The sequence below is a fragment of the Vespa crabro genome, chromosome 14 (genome assembly GCF_910589235.1).
Source record: "Vespa crabro chromosome 14, iyVesCrab1.2, whole genome shotgun sequence".
Lineage (NCBI taxonomy): Eukaryota > Metazoa > Arthropoda > Insecta > Hymenoptera > Vespidae > Vespa > Vespa crabro.
The window spans coordinates 3,966,643-3,990,902 of NC_060968.1; the positions used below are offsets into that span (position 1 = coordinate 3,966,643).

At 26.3% G+C, this 24,260-nt stretch overlaps 4 protein-coding genes across 8 annotated transcripts in view; 1 reads left to right on the forward strand and 3 right to left on the reverse strand.

Annotated features, from left to right (window-relative positions):
- LOC124429134 (Fanconi anemia group J protein homolog) overlaps positions 1-9,545 on the forward strand; it is a 66,312-nt gene extending 56,767 nt beyond the window's left edge. For 2 of the 3 annotated variants that reach the window (XM_046974009.1, XM_046974011.1), the window contains 12 exons: positions 4,246-4,308; positions 4,751-4,856; positions 4,993-5,097; positions 5,511-5,601; positions 5,696-5,920; positions 6,388-6,624; positions 6,793-7,116; positions 7,377-7,685; positions 8,256-8,594; positions 8,930-9,126; positions 9,216-9,267; positions 9,404-9,545. In XM_046974009.1, the coding sequence (XP_046829965.1) occupies positions 4,246-4,308; positions 4,751-4,856; positions 4,993-5,097; positions 5,511-5,601; positions 5,696-5,920; positions 6,388-6,624; positions 6,793-7,116; positions 7,377-7,685; positions 8,256-8,594; positions 8,930-9,126; positions 9,216-9,267; positions 9,404-9,511 (2,156 nt within the window). In that variant the 3' untranslated portion in view covers positions 9,512-9,545. Of the gene's footprint in view, positions 1-4,245; positions 4,309-4,750; positions 4,857-4,992; positions 5,098-5,510; positions 5,602-5,695; positions 5,921-6,387; positions 6,625-6,792; positions 7,117-7,376; positions 7,686-8,255; positions 8,595-8,929; positions 9,127-9,215 lie in introns of all 3 variants that reach the window. The other variant, XM_046974010.1, reaches the window with a different exon arrangement.
- Positions 9,132-11,351, reverse strand: LOC124429135 (coiled-coil domain-containing protein 86). Its single transcript, XM_046974012.1, has 3 exons — positions 10,323-11,351; positions 10,056-10,260; positions 9,132-9,921 (listed from the first exon to the last, which is right to left on the reverse strand). Exons 1-3 carry the CDS (start codon positions 10,487-10,489, stop codon positions 9,832-9,834), a joined length of 462 nt encoding a protein of 153 aa, XP_046829968.1. The 5' UTR covers positions 10,490-11,351; the 3' UTR covers positions 9,132-9,831.
- A 222-nt stretch (positions 11,352-11,573) lies between these two features.
- On the reverse strand, positions 11,574-19,828 carry LOC124429083 (phospholipase A2 isozymes PA3A/PA3B/PA5). 3 transcript variants are annotated; one of them, XM_046973887.1, is made up of 5 exons: positions 19,467-19,828; positions 14,228-14,473; positions 13,131-13,468; positions 12,456-12,667; positions 11,574-12,070 (listed from the first exon to the last, which is right to left on the reverse strand). In XM_046973887.1, exons 2-4 carry the CDS (start codon positions 14,471-14,473, stop codon positions 12,475-12,477), a joined length of 777 nt encoding a protein of 258 aa, XP_046829843.1. In that variant the 5' UTR covers positions 19,467-19,828; the 3' UTR covers positions 11,574-12,070; positions 12,456-12,474. The 3 variants fall into 3 exon arrangements, with proteins under 3 accessions (XP_046829843.1, XP_046829844.1, XP_046829846.1); XM_046973888.1 differs by lacking the exon at positions 19,467-19,828 and adding an exon at positions 19,329-19,346; XM_046973890.1 differs by lacking the exon at positions 12,456-12,667 and having other exon boundaries at positions 19,467-19,818.
- A 336-nt stretch (positions 19,829-20,164) lies between these two features.
- Positions 20,165-22,953, reverse strand: LOC124429082 (apolipoprotein D-like). The gene is made up of 5 exons (XM_046973886.1): positions 22,799-22,953; positions 21,770-21,892; positions 21,567-21,693; positions 21,162-21,257; positions 20,165-20,998 (listed from the first exon to the last, which is right to left on the reverse strand). The coding sequence occupies exons 2-5, from the start codon at positions 21,887-21,889 to the stop codon at positions 20,517-20,519; spliced, it is 825 nt and encodes a 274-aa protein (XP_046829842.1). The 5' UTR covers positions 21,890-21,892; positions 22,799-22,953; the 3' UTR covers positions 20,165-20,516.
- Positions 22,954-24,260: the final 1,307 nt, after the last annotated feature.

Consider the following 24,260-nt stretch of genomic DNA (forward strand, 5'->3'; position numbering starts at 1 on the left):
CCTGCACTACCACCACCATCACCTACGCCATCCCTCGATCACTACGTAATCGCTCTCACGCGTCACGTTAAAAGTTTACGTTTAATGTTCGACGATTAAACAAACTCTAACGCTTTAATCAAAGGGTGTATATACGAAAATTCGACTCTCTCTCTCTCTCTCTCTCTCTCTCTCTCTCTCTCTCTCCATTAAATTTTTTTCTTTTTTTCTTTTTTTCAAACCTATTCGTTCGAAAATATACGGAAAATTTCGGCTGATAAATCGACTCCCATAAACCTGTTCCTCTTGTTTTATTTTTGGTTTTTTTCTTTTCTTTTTTCTATTTTATGTTTTTTTTTTTTTTTTGATATTAAGTTGTATATCCATATCTGTAGTAAAATTGTATTGATTAAAAAGAAAAAAAAAAAAAAAAATTAATTTTGTAATTAAACGATATGAGAGAGAGAGAGAGAGAGAGGGAGAGAGATTACGTATAAAAAAATTTTATGAACGATCTGTTTTTATATTTGAAAGAGCACAAAATGAAAATTATTTTTTGTATAATTATTACTCAATGAAATAACATTTAACAATTGTGTACGATTATTATTAGCATTAAAGTATTTATTCATTAATATTAATTATTGGTATTATAAAAAGAGATAAGTAAAAATTGTAGTTAAAAAAAAAAAAAAAAAAGAAAAAAGAAAAAAAAAACAAGAAAAAAAAAACCAACAAAAAAAGAAAAAGAATAATAAAAAAACCAAAAATCTAATACTAAACGACAATAGAGACAATAGTTTCTTTCAATTTCGCATCTTTATCGTATAGTTACGTAAGATTAAAAGAAAGAGAGAGAGAGAGAGAGAGAGAGAGAGAGAATGAAGGAAGGAAAGAAAGAAATAAAGAAGATAAGAAATATCTTTGGAGAAATTAATCAACGAGAATGTAATGTCCCATAATCTTAATTATCTTTATAAATATCACACGCGATCGTACAATCTGCCTACCGTTTCACGTCCATTCAGAAATACAACGTCCGAGTATGAATGAACTCGTTTCACGTCGATCACTCTCATCTATCTCTTTCTCTCTCTCTCTTTCTCTCTCTCTTTCTCTCTCTCTGTTCCTCTCTCTCTCTCTCTCTCTCTCTCTCTCTCTCTCTTTATCTCGTTCGTTTCACTCTCGTTCACAACGCGCATATGCTGAATAAACAAACAGTCGATTGGCGAGCATAAAGCCAACGATTCTTCCTCTTTCTTCTTATTTTGTATCTCTTTCTCTCTCTATGGTTTATGTCTTATCAGAGATAGAAATTCACTGAGTGATAATTAATCGTGATTTTAAGAGCTCTCTCTCTCTCTCTCTCTCTTTCTTTTTCTCTCTTTTTCTCTTTTTGCCAGCTGCAGATCTTTGAATGAAAAAGATGGATAGATAGATAGAAAGATAGATACATAGAAAAGAGAGAGAGAGAGAGAGAGAGAGAGAGAGAGAAAGAGAGAAAGAGAAAGAGAGAAAGTGATATGGGGACCACCATGAATGCATTTCCGGAATTATAGTAATCGATGACACAGTCGAAGTTCTGTCTTCGTGCAGCTGTGAATTCGACTTCTCTCTCTCTCTCTCTCTCTCTCTTTTTTCTTTTTTTCTTTCTCTCTTGAGTTTTTTTTCTTTTTTCTTATACAGGATGTAACTTTCTGAAATCAGGTCGTTATGTCGAATGATACTATGAAAATTTCAATAGAATTATCGTATATATCGATGATATAAATATTTTAATTTTTATTTTATAAATTTTATTTGAAATAAATAATTATACAAATAATAATAGGATTGTTTGATTGATTATTATCTAATTGCATTTCTTTTTTTCTTTTTTTGTTTCATTTTCATTTTGCATTAACAAATAACAATTATCCAGATGATAATTATATATATATATATATATATATATATATATATATAAATTTTTATGCAATTTCAATATAAAAATTCATTGAATAGCGAAATTATAAGAAATGTTGTTAATTAACCTAAGTTATTGTACACAATAAACGTATTATATATAAATAGATAAACACACACACACACGCATACATATAATATATTGTGTGTATTATAAAATATCTTATTTATAGATATTTTAATACGTACATATTATCCACATTCACATATTACCTCAATATTCTCACATACTTAGATATATATGATTAAATGCTGTTAACACACATGCACATGGGACATATATAGAGACATGGAAATGTACATATAAAGAAAAAAAAATATATGTACATACGTATGTATATATATATATATATAGAGAGTATAGGCTCGCGTATTCGTTCTCGGAGGATGCTATTCATCGGAAGAACCCATGAGAGAGGGGGTCTGATTGGTGAAGGGAGAAGGACGAGAAGATGGAGGGCTCGAGGGTGAGGCTAAGACAGGAGAAGCGGGACGGGGGCCAATCAGAGAGCCACGGACTTGGAGGATGTCGTTGCCTGGCAACGAAACACACCCCAACACCCGAGGGGAGAAAACCCCCTGAGGCAACTCTCTCTCTCTCTCTCTCTCTCTCTCTCTCTCTCTCTCTCTCTCTCCCTCTCTCTTTCGGTCTCCCTTTAACGTAGCATCGATACAGTCGGTGCCGAAAGTTATCGCACCCTTGAGAGCAGCCCTTTTCGACCCTGCCGCACAGATTTATTTCTCTTCTCTTTTGCACAAGCGGATGCTCACGGACAATTAAGCCACCACTGATGAGTCCAATGAAGGGAGGAAGTTGAAAGTGAGAAGAGGAAAAGAGATAGATAGATAGATAGATAGATAGATAGATAGATAGATAGAGAAAAGAGAGAGAAAGAGAGAGAGAGAGAGAGAGAGAGAGAGAGAGAGAGATAAAGGGAATAGTGGGGGAGAGAGAACTTTCCCTTTGTCTCTTTTCAAAAATATCATTTTCATATAAAACAATATTTAATAACAAAATATATGTGTGCATGTGCATTTGTGCTTCAATTATTATTATTTTGTTATAATAATTATTAGCACAGATTGATGTCCAATGATGAGAAATTAAAAGTGAAAAGAGAAAAAAAGGGATAGAGAGATTATAGAGGGACATAGAGAAATTTTTTCGCTTCTTATATAAAATTTATCATTTAAAAATATGAAAACTTTTATTATTATCATTATTATTATTATTATTATTATTATTATTATTATTATTATTATTATTATTATTATTATTATTATTATTATTTATTTTGTTAAAATAAGATTCAGAATTATATAAATATATTCCGTAATTATATATATTTTCCCTCTCTCTCTCCCTCTCTCTATCACTCTCTCTCTCTCTCTCTATCTCTAATTCTGTCGATTTATTTATTATATAGATCTAGAGAAACGTCTGAATAGAAATATTATGATCTCTCGATCACATCATGATCCGCCGGGCAAATAGAATTTTCCTCTCGGTACCTTTTTCAAATCCCTTTTAAAACTCAGCTCGTTTATCGAAAGCCGATTATATACACGTACACACATACACACATACATATACATATATACATTTATACATACATATATACATACATATCAAGCCAATTGGAGGATAGCAATTGTCATTGAACGATCATTCCCATTTTTCTGACTCCTTAAATCGTAGGAAAAGGATTAAGATGCTTCATCCTTTGAATTCTTCCTTTTTTATCTCTCCTTTTCAATCCTTCTTTCTCAAGTAGACCTTTAGACCCTATATATAGTATATATATATATATATATATATATATATATATCCCTCTTTCTCTTTCTTTTTTCACCAACGAAAGGATTAAATCGTTCTATTGATCTTTCTCAATAGATCCCTCGATCCTTTCACGTGCCAACAGGAGCAGCCACTGTTTTGACATTCGTCTCTCTTTCTTCTTTCCTTCCTTCCTTCCTTCCATCCATCCTTTCGTTAAGCTATTTAATCCTTTCAATTTTTTTCTTTTCCTTTTTTTTTCTGTCTTTCTTTCATTTCTTTCTCTCTCTCTCTCTCTCTCTCTCTCTCTCTCTCTCTCTCTCTCTCTCTCTCTCTCTCTCTCTCTCTCTCTCTCGCTGTGTGTATGTGTGTGTGTATGTAAAAAAAAAAAAAAAAGCCAACGAACAAATCCCTCTGAAAATCTTACAAATATTTATAAAAACTTTTATAATCCCTTTCATTGATTTCGTTTACTTATTAATTATTTTTTTTTCTTTTATCTTTTTTTTTTTTTTTTCTTTCAGAAATCATCAAAAGCAATCTCGATCGTCGAAACGATAAATGTCTCGCAATAGAAGAGGACGATGGTAACGTAACATAAAATTTATTTTTATATGCAAAATATAAAACAACAAGGTGTCAAAAGTTAGTTTTTACGCGATTTAAAAAAAAAGAAAAAAGAAAAAAAGAAGAAAGAAAAAAAGAATACAATCGATCACTACTCATTTCTCGAGTAACATTTTAATCTCGCGATCTAATAAAATCTAGTCTAGCAATTGTGTAGTTTTTTAATGATTTCTAAAAAAAAAAAAAAAAAAAAAAAAAAGAAAAGAAAAGGAAACGCAAAAATATGTCTAAAGAGTCTCAAGAGAAGATATTTAAATTAACTTTTGACTTCGACTTAGAGATTTTTTAATACCCCAGAACCTGTTTATTTATATTAAAATTTGTTAATATCGTTGTTATTATTATTGTCATTTTCTTATCTTTTTCTTGTTCTTTTTTTTTTTTTTTTTTTTTTTTTTTAAGATTGTACTGTGATCGAACCGACGAGCTCGCAAGCTTCTCTCGATGGATCGAAGAAACGTTCTGAAAATATGATTAATTTGGATGATATCCTCAATGAAAATAAAGAGTATAAAATAATTCTTTTTCTTTTATTTATATATATATATATATATATATATATATATATATATACACTACATGGATTTCGTGTGGGCAATTATAATCTCGATTGATTTATTTATTTGCTTATTTGTTTATTTAAGGAAGACACGTTTGAAAATACCAAAGATTTATTATGGAACTCGTACCCATAGACAAATCGAACAAGTCGTGAAGGAACTTGGCCGGACTGATTACAGAAACAAGAAGTAAGAAATAATAATTGCATTAATTTGTCTTTTATATTTTATCAAGATATTTCTTTTACATATGAATATGCGAAGGAAGAATTTTATTGTTCGTTCGTTGGTTTATTTTTTTTTCTTTTTTTTTTTTTTGCTTCTTCGTTATTTCAATTATTTCCGATAACGGTCGATTCAATTCTTTCAATTCGATTTATAACAAATTATAATAATAAATAATATTTAATAATATAGAATGTATCGTAATATGTTATCGCGATATTTAAAATATTCGTAATAATTAAATGATTGAATAATCTTATACAATTATAATATTACGTTTAAGATAATTTTCAAAATCTTTAAATTGCTTAAATATATATATTACATGATATAAATATTTTCTATAAAAATTGTTAATAATAAATTCATCGTTTTAGAATGACTATACTGAGTAGTCGAGAACATACCTGCCTTCACAATACTACGAAGAACAAAACAGAATTCTGTTACAATCTACTCGATCCTGAGGTCTTACAATTGAAATTAATAAATATCGTATAATTAATTGACTTTTACCGATTGACGTATATAATTCATTTTTCTTTTCTTTTTTTTTTTTCAGTCATTCGGATGTATTTATTACACCGAAAAAAATAAAAAGGATCTATCGACGTTCTCTCAATTGGAAAAGAATGGAATAACTATGCCATTCGATATCGAAGATCTCGTCGAAGTTGGAAGAAAAAATCAAGTTTGTCCGTACTTCGCTGCTAAAAATTTAGTCGCGGAAGCTGAGATAATAATCTGTCCTTACAATTACATCATCGATCCTGACATACGTGAAAGCGTAATTATCATTCCAATTTTATTATTTTTATTTTTATTTTTTTTTTATTTTTTTATTTTTTTTTTTATGTTAATCGATAATTCAAGCCCATTGATAGGGAGAAGGAAGGACATACGCGTCAGATACTTTGTTTCGAAAAAATAAAAAACAAAAAAAAAAAAGAAGAAAAAATTTTGTTTTTATTAGGATATTGCATAATTAAAGATAATGCGATTAAGATCAATTTCTTTTTTTTTGAATACACAAGTTACTATTTTTAAGATATTCGTTTCTCTTTTTACGAATTTCAAAAAATTGATTTATTCGTTCGTTTTTTTTTTTTTTTGTTTTCCTCCATCGATGGTATGAATTACGTGAAAAAAAAAAAAAAAAAAAAAAAAAAAAAAGAAAAAAAATGGATGTTCGTAAAAACATAACTGACGACGATTCATAATTCGTTTATTAATAAGGAATAATTTATTTCATAGATGCAAATTAATTTGAAGGATCAGGTAATCATATTCGATGAGGCTCATAATATCGAGGACATCTGTCGAAATGTCGCCAGTGCCGATTTTAGGGAAGATGAATTACGCTCGGTCCTTGAAGACTGCAAAGTATTGAAATCAAAGGAATCCATTGAACAACACGATGCCTACTCGACCATAATTTCTTATATCGAGAGTCTCATCAATTGTATGAACACTGTTACTCTAAAGCCAACGGTATATATATTTTTTACACATTTATATATATATATATATATATTTTTTTTTTAATTTTTTTTTATTTTATATAATCCATATATCGCATTAATAAAAAAAAAAATCATTAAACAACTCTTTTTATATATATATATATATATGTATCTATACTAAACGTATTTATTTTAGGATAAAAATGATGAAATGAACAGTTCTTATTGGACGGGTAAACAATTGATCGAATTGTTTAAAATGTTCAATATTGATATGTCCAAATGCATAAAAATAATAGATGCCGCACAAATAGCAATATCTGAATTTAATAAAATAAAAGAAAACCTTCGTGTTGTAAAGCATGATAAATTAAATAAATTTAAAACGATTATATCAAGAAGTACCAAAATCATTCTTCAACGTTTGATATTCGCATTAAAAATGATCATTTCCGATGAATATGCGAATGATTATCGAGCTTATATAAACGAATCTTTCGTTTCCGATATAAAGTTCAAAGTATGTAAATATTACTTTCCTTTTTATTTATTATTATCGTTATTATTATTATTATTTTTATTATTGTATATAATTCATCGAAAAAAAAAAAAAAAAAAAAGAAAAGAAAAAGAAAAAGAAAATTAAATATAATAAAAATTCTTTCACTTTTCTTATCTGATCGTCTTCTCCTCTCTTTTTGAAATTCTCTTTCATTTCTTATTTTGTCATTTCTTTTCCTTTTTTTTTCTTTTTTTTTTTTTTTCTTCTTCTTCTTTTAGATCACAGACAATTCTTGGACGTCGTCACAAAGAACTGGAAAACGTTTGAGAAGTTTCAAATTGATTTGCATGAATTCTGCTGTAATCTTTGCACCTTTGGCACGTGAAGCAAGATCGATCATATTGGCATCGGGTACCTTGACTCCTATAACTTCTTTCCAAAGCGAACTTGGCACGAAATTCGCTCATACACTTTCTGCCAATCATGTGATCAATAGCGATCAGGTTTATATCACTTGTGTACCAAAGGGACCAACTGGCATATCTTTAAAAGCTAATTATCAAAACGTTAATAGCTGGAATTTTCAAGTAATTTTTTAATTTTCCTTTTTTCAATAATTATAAATCCTTTCTTTCTTTCCTTTTTTTTTTTTTTTTTTTTTTTTTTTTTTAAACACAACATTAAAGACCAATCTTGTCTAAAATAAAATAATAAATTACTATAGTAGATTGTTTTTCTCATCAGACAATAAGAATTGTTTCTTATTAATTTTATATAACCTTTGTATAAATTATTTTACATATATTTCTATTCTCATAAAAATAGAAAAATTATTTCAAATATGTCTCTTTCTTCTTCTCTAATTAATATATATATATATATATATATATATATATATATATATATATATATATATATATACATAATATTTTGTTATTATTTAATTATCATCTAATAAGTTCTGATTACTACTTATGCGTACGATTAAACGTTTCTTATATTTAATTAAAAAAAAAAAAAAAAAAAAAACAAACAAACAAACAAACAAATTTTTCAAACAATTAAATCCACTCGTACATTATTATTATTTTTTATAATATAATTATATAACTTATAAATAATAATATTATTATTATTATTATTATTATTATTTAAAGGATGAACTTGGAAAATTGTTGCTAATAATTTGCCAATCAATACCACACGGAATATTATGCTTCTTTTCGTCGTATTATATGATGAATAATCAAATAAAAAGATGGAAAAGCAATAATTATTGGGAGGAGATAAAAAGATACAAACGAATCTTCATAGAGCCACGTAATAGTAATGATTTAGGAGAAATAATGAAAGAATATCGGGAGGCTATTGAGGAAACATCTTATATAAATACAAATATTGAAACGTTGTCAGGTGCAATTTTATTTGCAGTTTTTCGTGGAAAAATTGCTGAAGGTACTGACTTTAGTGATAACGAGGCACGTTGTGTATTAACAGTAAGTATCCAATGATTATAAACAAAAATAATAATTTTATTATTATTATTATTATTATTATTATTATTATTATTATTATTATTATTATTTGAAAGAATATATTTAATATTAATTTAGTCGATGATATTATATAAGCGATTTTTGAGAAAATATATTTTTTCCTCTTTTTTTTTTTTATTTTTTTTTTTTTTTGTTTTCGTCTCATTACAGAAAAATAATTGTTAAATAATTCACATCTAAGATATCTTAAAATGAATAAATATATAACTTAAATCGCTTTGATAATAATCTATTCGAATTATTATTTATTACGTATTATAAATTATGTTTATTAGATTGGCATACCATATGCTGTAAGAACAGATCCAGAAGTAAATTTGAAATGGATGTACAATGATGAAAATTCTTCTAAGGAATTACTCACGGGATCCGAATGGTATACCGTACAAGCATTTAGAGCTTTGAACCAGGCTATAGGTCGATGTATCAGACATAGGAATGATTGGGGCATTGTTCTCTTAGTAGATGAAAGGTTTCTTTATTATTTATTATTTGTTATTTATTATTATTCTTTTTTTTTTCTTTTATATTAAAGAATTTTATTTACAAGGATCTTCATAGATTTCAGGCTCCATCTAATATTAATTATTTACCAAAGTGGGTCAAAAAGATGGTGAGAGATTTTTAATGATTTTTAAAGAGACTAAGTATTTAGCTTTTATTTAAATATGACAAATTGATTTGATCATAATTATTTTCTTCTTTTTCTTTTTTTTTTTTTTCTTTTCTTTTTTCTTTTTCCTTTATAGTGGAGAAGAAATCCAGGTATTAATCTTATCAAAGAACTGGAAAGTTTTGTGATGAAAAGAAAGACTCAAAAAGAAGAAGAAGAAGCAGAAGAAGAAGAAGATACGTAATAAGATTATTTATGTGATTTTTTTTACTTCATAATTCTTTTTTTTTCTTTCTTTCTTTCTTTCTTTCTTTCTTTCTTCCTTTCTTTTTTATACAGTTAAAACTTATCTCGCTCTTTAAGTAATATTAATTTACCGTTACGAAATATTTTTTATATGAATTTATTATGCTTTAACAATATTTTTAAGAACACATTATCGAACGTTATTTTTGTATAACACATTATTTTCTTATCCATTTGAGAGCTGGTCTTTTAATTTTTTTTTAATTTTTCTTTTTTTATTTTTATTTTTATTTTTATTTTTAAACTTTTCGATCTTTTTCAATTGTATGTTTTATCATTTGTATCCCTTTTCTCAATCAATCTCAATTGTTTCTTTTTCATTCTCTTTAGTTTGGCAGTATTTTTAATCTGCGAATAACCAAAGCAAATAATTAAGATAACGTTGTTATTTAATTGATTAACTTAATAGAAAAAAAGAAAAAAAAAGACAGAGAGAGAGAGAGAGAGAGAGACAGAAATAAATAAATAATTGTTATACTCACAATTTGTACAACTTCACCCTTCTTTCTATTTTCTTCTGCTCTCTTCAAATTTTCTATTCTCCTTTGCTTCTTTGCTTCCTTCTCTGCCTGTTTTTGTTCCTTAATTGTTCTCGACATTTCCTTGGCACGTTGCAAATCCTCCCTCAATTTCTGTTTCTTTTCAAGGGATAACCTAATACCTTTGCTCTTGACTATAGATGAAAATCTAAAATAAATATAATCTCATATAATTATAATAGATCAATTGAATTATAATTTTTTAAATACCTCTTTTTTGGTTCTTTCCATATTCTACCGGATTTTGGTTTCCCTTTTGGCATGTCCATTGATATCTGATTTCTTTTCATCGTATCAATTTCAATTATATCTGATATGTTATCGTCAGATGAATTTTCTTCAAGTATATCTTCCATTCTAATTATCTTCTCTTCCATTTTATTTCAATTCTTAATAAATTAAATATTAATTACGAAAATCACGAAGTTCCTTTTTTTCACGTGTAAACAATATCTTTTTAGGTTAGAAACTCACGTGGACAAGTTAATTAAAAAAAAAAAGAAAAAATTTATATATATATGTATATACTACTAGTGAAATCTATATGAAAACTGACGAACTAAAATCGACAGATAATACGTGACATATGGTAAATGATCTATATTACCGGTTGTTCACAATTCTGTACAAAAATATAAGACTGAGTCGATAAATGATAATATATTGTATATTTGATTTTTTTATAATAAAATAAAATAATATTGCGATTTTATAACTATATGGAGCTATAATGATAGTCTAATAAATTGAAGTAGTTTAAATAGTTTCAATAATTGTAATATATTCCATGGAATATATTAAAAAGTATTAATAGGTAGAAATACATTAAGACAAACTGACATATTTAATATTTCATATTAAGTTAAATATTTAATATATTAAGTAATTTAATGTAATTACATTGGTATTATAAGAGAAACATAATTAAAGAAACTATGATAGAAATATTACAGGTTGGTAAAATAGATTACCGACTGATATCATTTACCGACCCAATAAAACATTAAACGTCGATATTACAGATTTTCTTTACAATTGTGATAAATATAATTGTCCTTTTTTTTTTTTTTTCCTTTTTACAAGTTACGAATATATAAAATAATTCATTAATTAAAATTAACAAACATATTCTATTCGAAATTAACACATTCTCCATCTTATAATATCTTAAAAATATATAATCTTTTATATTACTACAATGTAATAATTATCACTATTAATTAATATAAAATATTTATAAGAAACTATATATATATATATATATATATATATATATATATATATTTAATATTTTATTACTACTAATAATTAATTAATTATTATCTATACATATATATATAAAAATACTATTAATAGTATCGTTATAATAATAATATATCGATAAAATGTCATGCAATACGAATTATTTGCAATATAATAATAATAAAAAAAAAAAAAAAAAAAAAAAAAAGGAAGCAAAAATTTCTTTAAAGACATGCACGTATCGAGTGTAAAATAGATATGTATTAATATTATTATAGAGTCTCTGGTATTCAATCGAATTCAAAATAAATCCACATATAAATATATATACACATATACACACACACACACACACATATATATATATATATATATTTATATATGTTTATATATATAAATCCGCACCGGTCATACCTCATAAAATTCCATAAAGTAAAAAGGACAAGTGATATGAATAAAACGCAATAATCATCGCGAGTTTCCCATCGTGATCATTAATTTTAATTGATCCATTTTCTTCTTTCTTCTTCTATTTTATTTTTTTTTTCTTCCTTTCTTTCTTTAACCACCACCATTCACCACCACCATCACTCGAATTGTTCTTTCGTTGTATTCATATATTCATATTCAGTGGCATCAATGGCACGTATTTATCACTTGGTCGAAACTTGTACTCCGAGCATAATCTATTTGACACCGCTTCGGCATAACCATTCCTGTGGAAAGAAGAAAAAAAAAAAGAAAAAAAAAAGAAAAAAAAAAGAAAAGAAAAGAAAAAAAGAAAATAATATAATTATTATAACGATAAAACAATTTATCAATGATTTTTTTCTTTTTTTTTTTTTTTTATGAAAACAATAAATCACTTTTTTTTTATGGAGAACACAAGACAAATGTTAGTACAAAAGAAAGAAAAATAATTAACATTAAAATGTTTAGTATCGTCAGTGTACCACCATCACCACCACCATCACCAATCGTCATTATCTCCATCTTTCTCTGTTATCAATGAATTAATAAACGTAGTAATTGTGTTAATAAGAAAGAAGAAAAAAGAGAGAGAGAAAAAAAAAAAAACAAAAAACCAATAAAGATTGATACTTCTATTAAATGTCATTCTTCAATGATCTTGAAAAGAATTCAAGAAATTCTTCTGGATATCTTGTAACCTAGCAAGAAAATCCCTGATGAGCTTTGAAAGTGGTGTCTGGTATAAAAACTTATTACTTTTTCCAATTTCCTTATGCTTGTCAAAATTTAGCGGCTCGTAACTCGCCAGTTCTTTCCAATACGGAATACATTTCTCGTAGGATCTATAATACATTGATGTGAGAAAATAAAAAAAAAAGAAAAATAAAAAAAAAAAAAAATTAACTAATTAACCTAATATCTTAACGTTAACAATGCAATGGATGTGCGGTCGAAAGTCCTTAAGTGATTTAAAAAAAAAAAAAAAAGAAATCAATTACTCTATATTACTGATTTCTATAGGGCTGAATTTATTTTTTTCTTTTCTTTTTTTTTTTCTTTTTATTTTTTTTTTTTTATTTTTTTGTAAATCGTAAAATTACAAACGCCCAATTACGAGTCTAAAGAGAAAGAAAGACTCGAAAGGTATTAATTGATTTTGACGAACGAAAGCTTGGCGACTGTTTCTCATAATTAATTGAAAAAAGAAAAAAAGAAGAAGAAAAGAAAATAAAAAAAAAAAAAAGGAAAAGAGAAAAACAATGCAGTAAAAAAAAAAATATTAAGAATAAAAATAATTACATATACCTTTGCCATTCTGAGCACGGTCGTCTTTCCTTCAAACAAATTACTTGAATAATATTGAAGTATAGTGCACCGATAGTGTTGGCAACCTCAGTATTAAGATTTTGTAAACATCTTCGAAACTTTGCGTCACAGTCACAATGCATACGTATGATAGGTGAATAGTTACATATACTATGGATACATTTTTGCGGTTGTAACGTTATTGGACAGTGATCGTGTTCCCTGCAACATGCATCTTCTGCCGTATGATGACCTAAATCATCATAAGAAGTTGCATGGTTTCCTGGTCCGCACCATTTCGTTCCAGGATATACCAATCCAACTGCTGGCGTTTGATTCTAATCATCAAAAAAATATATTACAGATTAATTTTTAATTAAAGATTATATATATATATATATATACATATACATAATTAGATAATGAATTATTAATATAAAAATAAATAGATGGTTGAATTTTAATAGAATAATAAATAAATTTAGATTGGATCAAATTTTTAATTGCGAAACAAATTAAGAAAAAAAATTTTTAATAAATAAATAACATCGACTCACCCTCCCTCCCACTCTCTCTCTCTCTCTCTCTCTCTCTCTCTCTCTCTCTCTCTCTCTCTCTCTCTCTCTCTTTGTTTATTTTCTTCTTTATTTTATTCGTTTTGCATTTTTTTTATTTTTAAAAATAAGTTCTTATTCTTGAGGATTTAACATATATGCGATAAGAAATATGTCGCATTATAATAAATAGAAGGAAACAAAAAAAAAAAGAATAGAAAAGAAAAGAAAAAAAAAAGGAGAAGGTCATAGCAAATAGATTTATGGTTGAACGTTCGTAATATTTTTTTTTACGATCTAACATTCGATATCCTTTTACACGATATAACAATAAAATTTGAAGTTTCAAGTGAACGATTATTTGTCGATTATTTCTTCTTGCTTTTATATATATATATATATATATATATATATATATTTTTTTTTTTTTCAAACAGATTTTTTAAAGTTGGATTACTTTCCTTTTTTTTTCTTTCTTTCTTCCCTTCTTTCTTTCTTTTTCTTCCTTTCGATTTTTCGTCTGACATAATTGATTACGTTTACCTTAAAAGTCAAACAAGTCTCTTCGAGATCGGCAACGAGATTGCTTGGCATATGTCGAACTTTTTTCGGATCTGCACCGAATATCATTTTCTGAATGATACCACGATCATTGTAAATAGAACATATTGGTTCGCCGGCATTTAATTCTACCATTTTGGACATCGTTGTATCGGCAACAAGAACGCTCGCTATTGTATTCTGAATCCATAGAATCGAGAAAATCCAGATGAACAATGAGGTCAACATCTGCAAGAAAAAATTTTCAATGGTTTAACATTAAATAATTAATTTTTTACGACCACGAAAAATGTCACTACGTATAAAATACTAATGGAGTAAGAAAGTTTCTTTTTTTTTTCTTTTTTTGCGCGAAATTTTATATCAAAAAAAAAAAAAAAAAAAAAAGAAAAAGAAAGAAAGAAAAGAAATTATACAGTAAAAGTTCAAGAATTAAATAAATAATTTTATAGCAAGGAAAAAATGACGACGATGATGAAATTTTTATTGTAAAATTTGCATTGAAATACAGTAATATATTTAAAAATGTATTGAAGGAATCTTAAAAAAAAAAAAAAAAAGAAAGAAAAAACCACCAATAATATGCATATATATATATATATATATATATATATGTATGCATGTATGTATGTATTTATGTGAAAAAAAAATGTCTTCTATGAAATATTGAAAAATGATGAAGCAATACAAAATTCTCAAAGAATAACGTAAAAGAATTATTTTCATTTTATATATTTGACGATGGTAATTGCACGTTCGTGAGGGTCGGACTCAAAGAGATTGTTCAGCACGTATCCCGGTCACTTTAACGAGTCATTTGAGGGGTAGATCGATTAAATGTCGACTAGCCTGATATTAACCACTATTATTTATTTTTCTTCTTTCCGACCGGGTCAAACTCATCGTCCTCAATAACGATACTTTTATCCACAAGCTTTATGCGATCTTTTAATATCTTTCCTCCTCCCCCCTCCCTCTCCCACTTCCCCATTTTTTCACAATTTTTCTTCATATATTATCATTTGTCATTAAAAGGAATCAACGTGGAATCATTTGTCCATAGATCCTTTTTTTTTCTTTCTTTCTTTCTTTTCTTTTCTTTCCTTTTTTTTTCTTTTTTTTTTTTCTTCTTCTCATAAATTTTCACTAAAATAATCTCTAATGTTAATTTAAATGTTCAAATGTAAAACACAAAACAATGAAATAAATATCACGAAGAACGACCACAATAACTATATATATTACGTACGTAGAGAATTGTGAGATCGATATTGTCTATGTGTTTTACAAGGTCAGATTATAAAAAATCACTTAATAACCATCGTAGATAAGAAAAGAAAGAGAGAATTATTACACTTGAAAGGCGGCGAATGATTACTTAATATTTGGATTCTGCATTGTATCCTGAAGGAAAAAGTAAAAGAAAAAAAAAAAAAAAAAAAGAAGATAAATAGGTATAGAAAATAATCTTAAAATTCATTCCCAAGGTTTACGAGTAATGATCATTCATTCTTTCTCTTTCTTTCTCTCTATCCTTTTTTGTACATAAGAAAGAAAGACAAAAAAAAAAAAAAAAAGAAAAGAAAAGATTATGAAAGAGTTTAAAAATATAAATTATCTTTAAATGTAGGTCAAGATCGAACAAGAATTCCGACACAGAACATTTCACTTCGATTTCATCCGACAACATATATAGTCTTGTTCATCAGACCTGTTCTTGTTTTTTTTCTTTCTTTCTTCCTTTTTTTTACCTTTTTTTTATTCACTTTTGAAGTTAAAAAATTATAACAACAGTATGTTTATCAATTGTGATAATTCGATATAGAAATGAATTAATATAAAATTAATAATAGTCTAAAAGAGATTGATCGGAAATGATTTCTTCGTTTTGTTTTGTTTCTTCTTTTTTTTTTTTTTTGTTTGTTTATTTATTTATTCATTCGTATATTTTTTTTCGCGACGACTAATTCTCTTAGATTACTATGGAAATTAAATGAACAAATGAGATCGTAAAAGTTCGTAACAAAAATTGAAAAAAATACTTTTTTCTTTTTTTTTTTTTGTTTTCTTCTTTTTTTTTTGTTTTTTTTTCGATTTATTTACACATTTCAGGACAATTGAATGTCAAATTGTTATTACGAAAATAAATTAAACAATATGATTGTGAAAAATTAATCGATGAACTAATGAATTTTATTAATGATTGATATCGCAAATTATTCTAAAGATATTGAAAAATTTTTCAATCAATTTAAAATCATAACCTTCGTCGATTTCATTCAACGAAGGTCATAGACATTCTAATACAACAACGATGACCATATTTGCGTTCTCCGAGGATGATTATAGTGAAGAAGAATTTAATTATAAAAAAGAAGAAGAAGAAGAAGAAGAAGAAAAAAAAAGAAGAGAAAAAAAAAGAAATAAAAAATAAAAATATAAAAAATAAATATATATATACATATATATATATACATATATTTACATAATACAATTTATAAATCATTCCTTTTCGTGTTATTAAAATCTTTTTAAGATATTAATTATATGAATATTATAATTTTCCATATATTTTTTTTCTTTTTCAAATCTTTATTTTTATGGAATTTTTTTTTTCTTTTTTTCCTTTTTTTTTTTTTCTTCAAATAATAATATTTCATCGAAAAAAGAAAAAAAAAAGAAAAAAAAAAGAAAAAAGAAATTATTCATCGTCGAATTTAAAATATTGAAATCGTTCGGTAGGGTCACTTGATATAAAAATTACTCTCGATATTGACCCTGTTAAACGTGACTACGATTGAATCGTCCTAATTCGATTGACTGATCCTGAAATCACTATATTGAAACGGGAACATCGTTGATATTGTATTAACTATTACGAGAAATGTGGGTCACACAATTAACTCTTATTGACGAACTTGTGCCTTGAACCTGGACGAATCTAATCGATTATTACGAGAAAAATAATGTCAATAAATAATGATAGATAACAATGATAAATCGATGTTTGTCAATAATAACCAATGATGAACGATGATGATCGATGATCATTGTTAAACAATAATTTAAAAAAAGGATATATATATATATATATATAAATATATATTATTGTAAAATATTATTGTGAAATAAGAATTAATTTTATAAAACATCTAAATATATAAAAATGTTAAATATGTTGATTTAAATATATCTTCATTCTTAAAGCAAGAAACTTTGTAAAACGATACGCAAATCGATAGGCAAAGTCTAATCTTCTGTTTTTCGCTGGAGGTCACTGAAAACACATGTAAATTGAACTCAAATCGATAATACGATATGAAATGTTAACTTTCTTCTCTAAAGTTTTTTTTTAATGTCATCGATTCGACGTCTCCTCGACGAAAGAATATACAAACATATCAATGATAATGCACGACGATACTTAAACAAAAAAAAAAAAAAAAAAAAAAAAAGGACAAATAGAAATAAAAATAAAAATAAAAACAAAAAGTTGATAGTGAGACGAAGATGCAAAAAAAAAAAAAAAAAGAAAATTGATCGAAAAAATAATAATTAAATGACATGAGAATAATTTAAAAGTGAAGACGAGCGTTAAATTAATATCAATGAAGTAATTAATAATATAATAAAAATATATACAGATAAAGTCGTAATAATAATAATAATAATAATAATAATAATAATAATAATAATAAAAATAATAAAAAAGAAAAAAAAAAAGAATTAAAAAAATTAAAAAAATAAAAAAATGAAAATAAAAGAAATTAATAAAATTCGGAATAATTCAAAGAAATAAAAAACTTTTGAAATATCAAACCTCCACTCATTCCAATTATTTTCTATCTATCCTTTCAACTGATTCGACTGATTCTACATTAATTTGTTATTATTAACATCCCTCTTTCTCTCTCTCTCTCTCTCTCTCTCTCTCTCTCTCTCTCTCTCTCTCTCTCTCTCTCTCTCTCTCTCTCTCTCTTTCCAATCACTTAAAATCTCCAAATTAAATTTTAATAAAATAAATACATTTGTTTTTATAAATTACGTATTATTAAATTTTGACGTGTGATTATGAATAGAATTTATTAAATTTTTTTTTTCTAAACGTTTATTTAAATAAAATTACCTCTTAAAAATTGAGATCCCAATAGCTTATTAATTATTTGATATTAAAGAGAGAAAGAGAGAGTGAGAGAGAAAACTGTGATCGACTTAAAAAAATCGTAGAAATCGAACTGTCATAAGTATTGGAAAAGGAGCTGAGAGATACAATATACGTAGGTGGATAAAAACTGACCTGCGCAACCCTTAAAAGTACTAGGGTAGTGGTGCAGTGCGCAATAATCAGTCTAACAGTCATACGTACATTGTACAGTATGTCTCTAATTTAATATTCTAATTTATCATTAATAATAATAATAATAATAATAATAATAATAAACTTTCTCGTTCCATATAAAGTCGTCAAAAGGAAACTTCGTTACAAACACATTTTACGAAATAGTAAAAAAAAAAAAAAGAAAAAAAGGAGAAAAAAAATCTGGCGTTAACAAAAAAAATACTTACAAAATAATATCCAACGTGTTGTTAATTAATAATCATCAGTCATTTATTTAATTGAATAATTGAATGAAGTGTTCAACGTGTTCAACGATTAATAAAATGAACGAAAAGAAAAAATAAAAATATAAAAGAATCTCATTCCAATATAATTAACATACAGTCGTTGGACACAGGACATAAATTTTGTTACCATATACATGTGTATACAAAAGTTCGAAATAAAAGCGTCTAATTAAAAAAAAAAAAAAAAAAAAAAAAAGAGAGAAAGAAACAGAAAAGAAAAAAAGAACAATTAAAAAAATGGAACAAACGTTCATACTAATAACACTGATACATATGTAATCATTATTATTAAAGCATACATCATCTGTTAACACTGTGTACGAAAAAAAAAAAAAAAAAAAAGAACAATTCTTGTTGGAATTGTTTCTAGAGAAAGGAAAAAGAGAAAAAAAAAAAAAACAAAAACAAAAACAAAACAAAGGATTATTCTAATCGAATCAAGATACAATTAATTTACGTTATTATTAATGTTAATTAATGTTCCCTTAAAAAACTCTATCAATATCAGGTGAGAAGTGTGTTCGATCTTCTTGTTTTGCTTTTTCCTTTTGTTTTTTTTTTTTTCTTTTTCTTTTTTGTTTTCTCTACGACTCACGTTAACTTCAATAAATCAAGTTGTCCACTTCGAAATTTTTTTCCTTCCGCAAGAGCACGAAAAATTTCTGTTAGTCACTCTTCAGCGGTTGCTAACGGACTGATCCGTACGTTCGAACGTCAGGATACTAATATTCGTGAACAGCACATATCGCACGTATTAGGGGAGTTTAATCACGTGACGAATGTTTATAAGCATCTATAACATTGCAAATAGGCGTGATTTGACATTTAAAGTTCATATAATCGATTGATAAAGATAATATATCATATTTTTTCTAAACAAATTATTTTCTGACTTTTACGAAACAGTAAGGAAGAAAAGGAGGGGGAAAGAAAGAGAGAGAGAGAGAGAGAGAAAGAGAGAGAGAGAGAGAGAGAGAGAGAGAGAGAGAGAGAGAAAGAGTTTACTTCAACGAGATATTTTTCTTATCATTTTTTTGTTCATTGAACAAAACGTGAACAATTTTTTTCTCATTGACTAACCTGACACCTGTGAATACTAATTTTTTTTTTTTTTTTTTTTTTTCATTTAACTTACTCTACAACAAGTTAGATTAAAAAAGATTTCCATTGAAATCTTTGATATTAAATCGATTAGTTGGACACATACATACATACATACATATATATATATATATATATATATATATATATATATATATATATATATATATATATATAAATAACACGATAATATTATTTTGTGTTTAAAATATTATTATTTTTGTTTATATATCCTACGAGAAGATACATCTCAATGTTGATATTTCTAATCTACTTAATCTGATATTACGCTTATATATTTTCTTACAAAATTGAAATTACAAGCTCGTACCATCTTGACACGTCTTTTTTTCTTTTTTTCTTTTTTTCTTTCTTTCTTTCTACCATCCTTTCTTTCTTTCTTTTCATGTCTTATTTCTTTTATATTGATATATAAGAAGCACAAAAAAACAAAAAAAATGAAAAATGAAAAAAAGAATAGAAATTTACTAATATCATTTCTTTTCTTTTTCTTTTTTCAACTTAACAATAATTTCTAACATTTTTATGGTATCCATTCGACTTCGTTAGTCTCGTATTTTCCAGAATCTCTTATAACTGGTATAACTCTATGCGTATCCTCTGGTTTCGATGTTGTACTTTCCTCAGTACCAGTTATCTTATGATAAACTTTGCTACCAGCATGTGCAACCCATTGTACACCATCGCCAAGCTTTTCGCCAGCTTTACGTACGGCACTGCCAAAGCTTTCAGCGGTGAAAGTATTAGGATCGATATTTATATTGAGGGTATCATTATCGCGTGGACAACCATTCTGAGAAATAATACTAAGATCATAAGGATCTATTCCGTAACCTGACAATTGTCCTTTTATCCTATCGATAATACTCTTGTCAAGATCACGACGTCTTGAAAGTATAGTTGCACTTTGTCGATGAGCAAAAGCTAATTTCTGACAAGTGAATATCCCAGCATAATTGTCATAATCTGTAGTAAAGATTATGTGAGATGCCGTACCTGCTATACCTATAAGAAAAAAAAAAAAAAACAAGAAAAGGAAAATAAAAAATATTATTTCAATATTTGCTTCCAAATCTTTTCAATTAATCAGATTTATTTATATATATATATATTTTTTTTTTTTAATATGTTTTCCTTATCTAATAATACCTTAATTTCATTTACTTACTAAGAGGGAAGTTAACTTGCATTCGAGCTGGAGTACTAAGTTCTGGTACACTCAATTCACCGGTATAGTGATACTCATGTTTCAGTGGTGTAAGACCTGTATAGAAAGACAGAGAGAGAGAGAGAGAGATCACACAATTACGGATAATTCATCCCACTTGAAAAACATTTATCCTATTGACATGCTTTTATCAAACCGACTAGGGTCCACGTATTATTCTTATTTTTTAATCTATAGAAACTTTTCCAATAATGTTAAATATAACTATAAAATATCATATTTATATATGTTGTTATAATGAATATAAGAATCATCTAAATTTTCTAATAAGGAGACCAGTAATGTTGAATATAATTATTGATATATATATATATATATTATAGTAAATATAACGATTAAACTCACCTAATATAGGATGATCAGAATCTTGAGTTATCAAGTATTCTCCTGGTTCTTCGCCACGAGTATAATTGTAAGAAATGCATCTACTTGCCGTAGATGTTTTCTGAATGACATACCAGATTCCTAGAAACTACAATTTCATATAATTAATATTTCTGATATGTCACAGTGATTAAAGAGTGCCTTTTAACGATCAGTATCATTACCTTGTTCATTTGAAATCCATGCATAGGTTCTACTATGGGACAATTGCCCATGTGATAAGTATGAGCTTTAGCAAGTGTTAAAAACCCTGCTAGGGCAATATAGAAAAGAATCGAGAGCATCTTCTGAAAATAAAATGTAGTGAACAAATTAGGAAAAAAAAAAAAAAGGAAAAGAAAATAATAATATCATCTCTTAAAAGTAAACAAATAACTTTCTATTTTTTTAGAAAGTACTGTTAAATTCTCATCAAGTTTCTATTGAAATCAAATATGCGGGTAGTTAAGAGTAATAGAAATTAAAAGATAATAAATAGGGGATTGTTTATATATTGAAAAAAAAAAAATCCTATATTAATTGAAATTTGGTTACACTACATAACAAAGCGATACTACCGATGATTCGATGATATCCGAGCTTACATTAAACTCGATGATTCACTCGACCTTGGACACGCATCGAAGAGCAAAGACCTCTGATTTACGCTTCTAACTATGTTTTCTTCCTTTTTGATAGACGTAAATTTTTTAAAACAGTGAAAATAAATTTACATGCGATTATGATCGACCTTTCCTCGACCTATTCGATCTTTCCTCTTTTAATAAAAAAATTAACTACAAGAATATCTATTGTATATGTATATATACATATATGATATATATATATATATATACCATTTTAAATGAAAATTTATATTTTTTTGAAAACACAATCTACGTTGTTTTATTGTAAACAATATTAATGTTACTTTGTTCTTCGGTTGTCTTAATAAAAAAAAAAAAAACATTATTTGTTAAAAAACAATTGTACAATACAAATGTTATGAAAATTTCATTGTTTTTACTATCACATCTTGACTTAAGTCAAAATAAATATAAATATAAAAGTTATAATAAATGAAATAATTAATTTAATAAATATAATATTTAATTAATTATTATTTATATTGTATAAGTATTAGTTGAAAAATATAGGGGAGAGAGAGAGAGAGAGAAAGAGAGAGAAAGATAAATATAATGCAAGAGACTCACCGTCTAAACGTCTATCCTTAATTCTGAACGCAAACTGTAAACAGTTTATTCGAGGCTTCACTTTATGTGCTAGAGATCTCCCCACTCTCTCTCTCTTTCTCTGATATTCAATTATACGTCATGCAAACGTTAAATCAGTAGTATGCAGGAGAGAGCAAATGATGATACGGTTCCTTTCCTATCCCTAGATGAATAAATTCCTGTGAATAATAAAGATAGATTAAAGAAAAAAAAAAAAAAAAAAAGAAAAAAAAGAAAAAGGAAAAGAAAAAAAAAAGAAAAGAAAAACAAATTTTACAAGAAATTTTATAAAATAAAAAATAATTGTTAATAATTTTATATCATTATTATTATTATTATTATTATTATTATTATTTAATTTCACTTAATAATTTACCATGTCCTTGTTTATAAATATCCACAAGTCGTTAATTAATTCCTTCAATTAAATTTGACACTGGATTTCTTCATTTATAATCTGCAAACTCTTACAAATTTGTTAAATTAAACATTATTTTCTCTTTTTTTTTTTTTTTTTTTTTTTTTATGTGTCATTTTACAAGAACAAAAAAATATTTTAATATTATATAAAAATGTAATTAAAAGTTTTACTATTTGTAACAGGGATCCAAAGATTATTGTTACATTGTTGCTCGTGATGACGCATCTTAGTCGACATATAAGTGAAATTATTATAGGGAGTATGGTTCTAAGAACTGGTAATATCCTATATGGCTTCCATTCCTTCCTCTAAATAATATAATACGATTTTGTTGAAAGGTTAAAACGTTGTTAATTCTTTGACAACTGAGTCATAATTAACACAATACCTTTATACCAGAGATACATAGTTCATTCATACTTGAATGATTATTTTGTATGAATGAAAGGCCTTGTGTATAAAAAAAATTGTCCTGTATTTGCAAAATAATTTACAAATATTATGTTATCCTAAAGAATATACATATGTAATATTTATCGAGAGTTTTTCTTTACTTTTTTTCTTTCCATTCCCAAAAATGATTATTATCTTATTTACTTAATAAATCATTAAATTTATCCGTTCGCATTTATATCTTTCTTCACACATTAGATATCAGAGTATAGTAAAATAAAAAAAAAAATAAAAAAATAAAAAAATAAAAAAAGAAAAAGAGAGAGAGAGAGAGAGAGAGAACACTTAATTAATATAAATTATAAATGAGATTATTTCATGAATAATATTGTACTAAAAATGTTTAAGTATAATTTTAAAGAAGTTCTTAGTTGTCAATATAGATACAAAATATTATAATAGTATCATGTAATCATTACATCGAAATTGTCTTGATTTATAATTGTGATATATAGTACACACATTGGAAGATGTAAGTGTACTCAAACACTAAATAATAAATTTCGACAAATTACTTAATATATAATATAATTAACTTTAGTATGTAATGAGCATATAGTCATATCC

Coding starts and splice junctions, on each gene's coding strand:
- LOC124429083 (XM_046973887.1), bottom strand. CDS start 14,473: ATGTTGACCTCATTGTTCATCTGGATTTTCTCGATTCTATGGATTCAG. Junction 13,469..14,227: donor AGACTTGTTTGACTTTTAAG/GTAAACGTAATC, acceptor TTTGATGATTAG/AATCAAACGCCAGCAGTTGG. Junction 12,668..13,130: donor CCGTGCTCAGAATGGCAAAG/GTATATGTAATT, acceptor AATGTATTATAG/ATCCTACGAGAAATGTATTC.
- LOC124429082 (XM_046973886.1), bottom strand. CDS start 21,889: ATGCTCTCGATTCTTTTCTATATTGCCCTAGCAGGGTTTTTAACACTT. Junction 21,258..21,566: donor TTCTGATCATCCTATATTAG/GTGAGTTTAATC, acceptor CTTTCTATACAG/GTCTTACACCACTGAAACAT. Junction 20,999..21,161: donor GCAAGTTAACTTCCCTCTTA/GTAAGTAAATGA, acceptor TTTTTCTTATAG/GTATAGCAGGTACGGCATCT.
- LOC124429135 (XM_046974012.1), bottom strand. CDS start 10,489: ATGGAAGAGAAGATAATTAGAATGGAAGATATACTTGAAGAAAATTCA. Junction 10,261..10,322: donor TGGAAAGAACCAAAAAAGAG/GTATTTAAAAAA, acceptor TATTTATTTTAG/ATTTTCATCTATAGTCAAGA. Junction 9,922..10,055: donor AGGGTGAAGTTGTACAAATT/GTGAGTATAACA, acceptor GGTTATTCGCAG/ATTAAAAATACTGCCAAACT.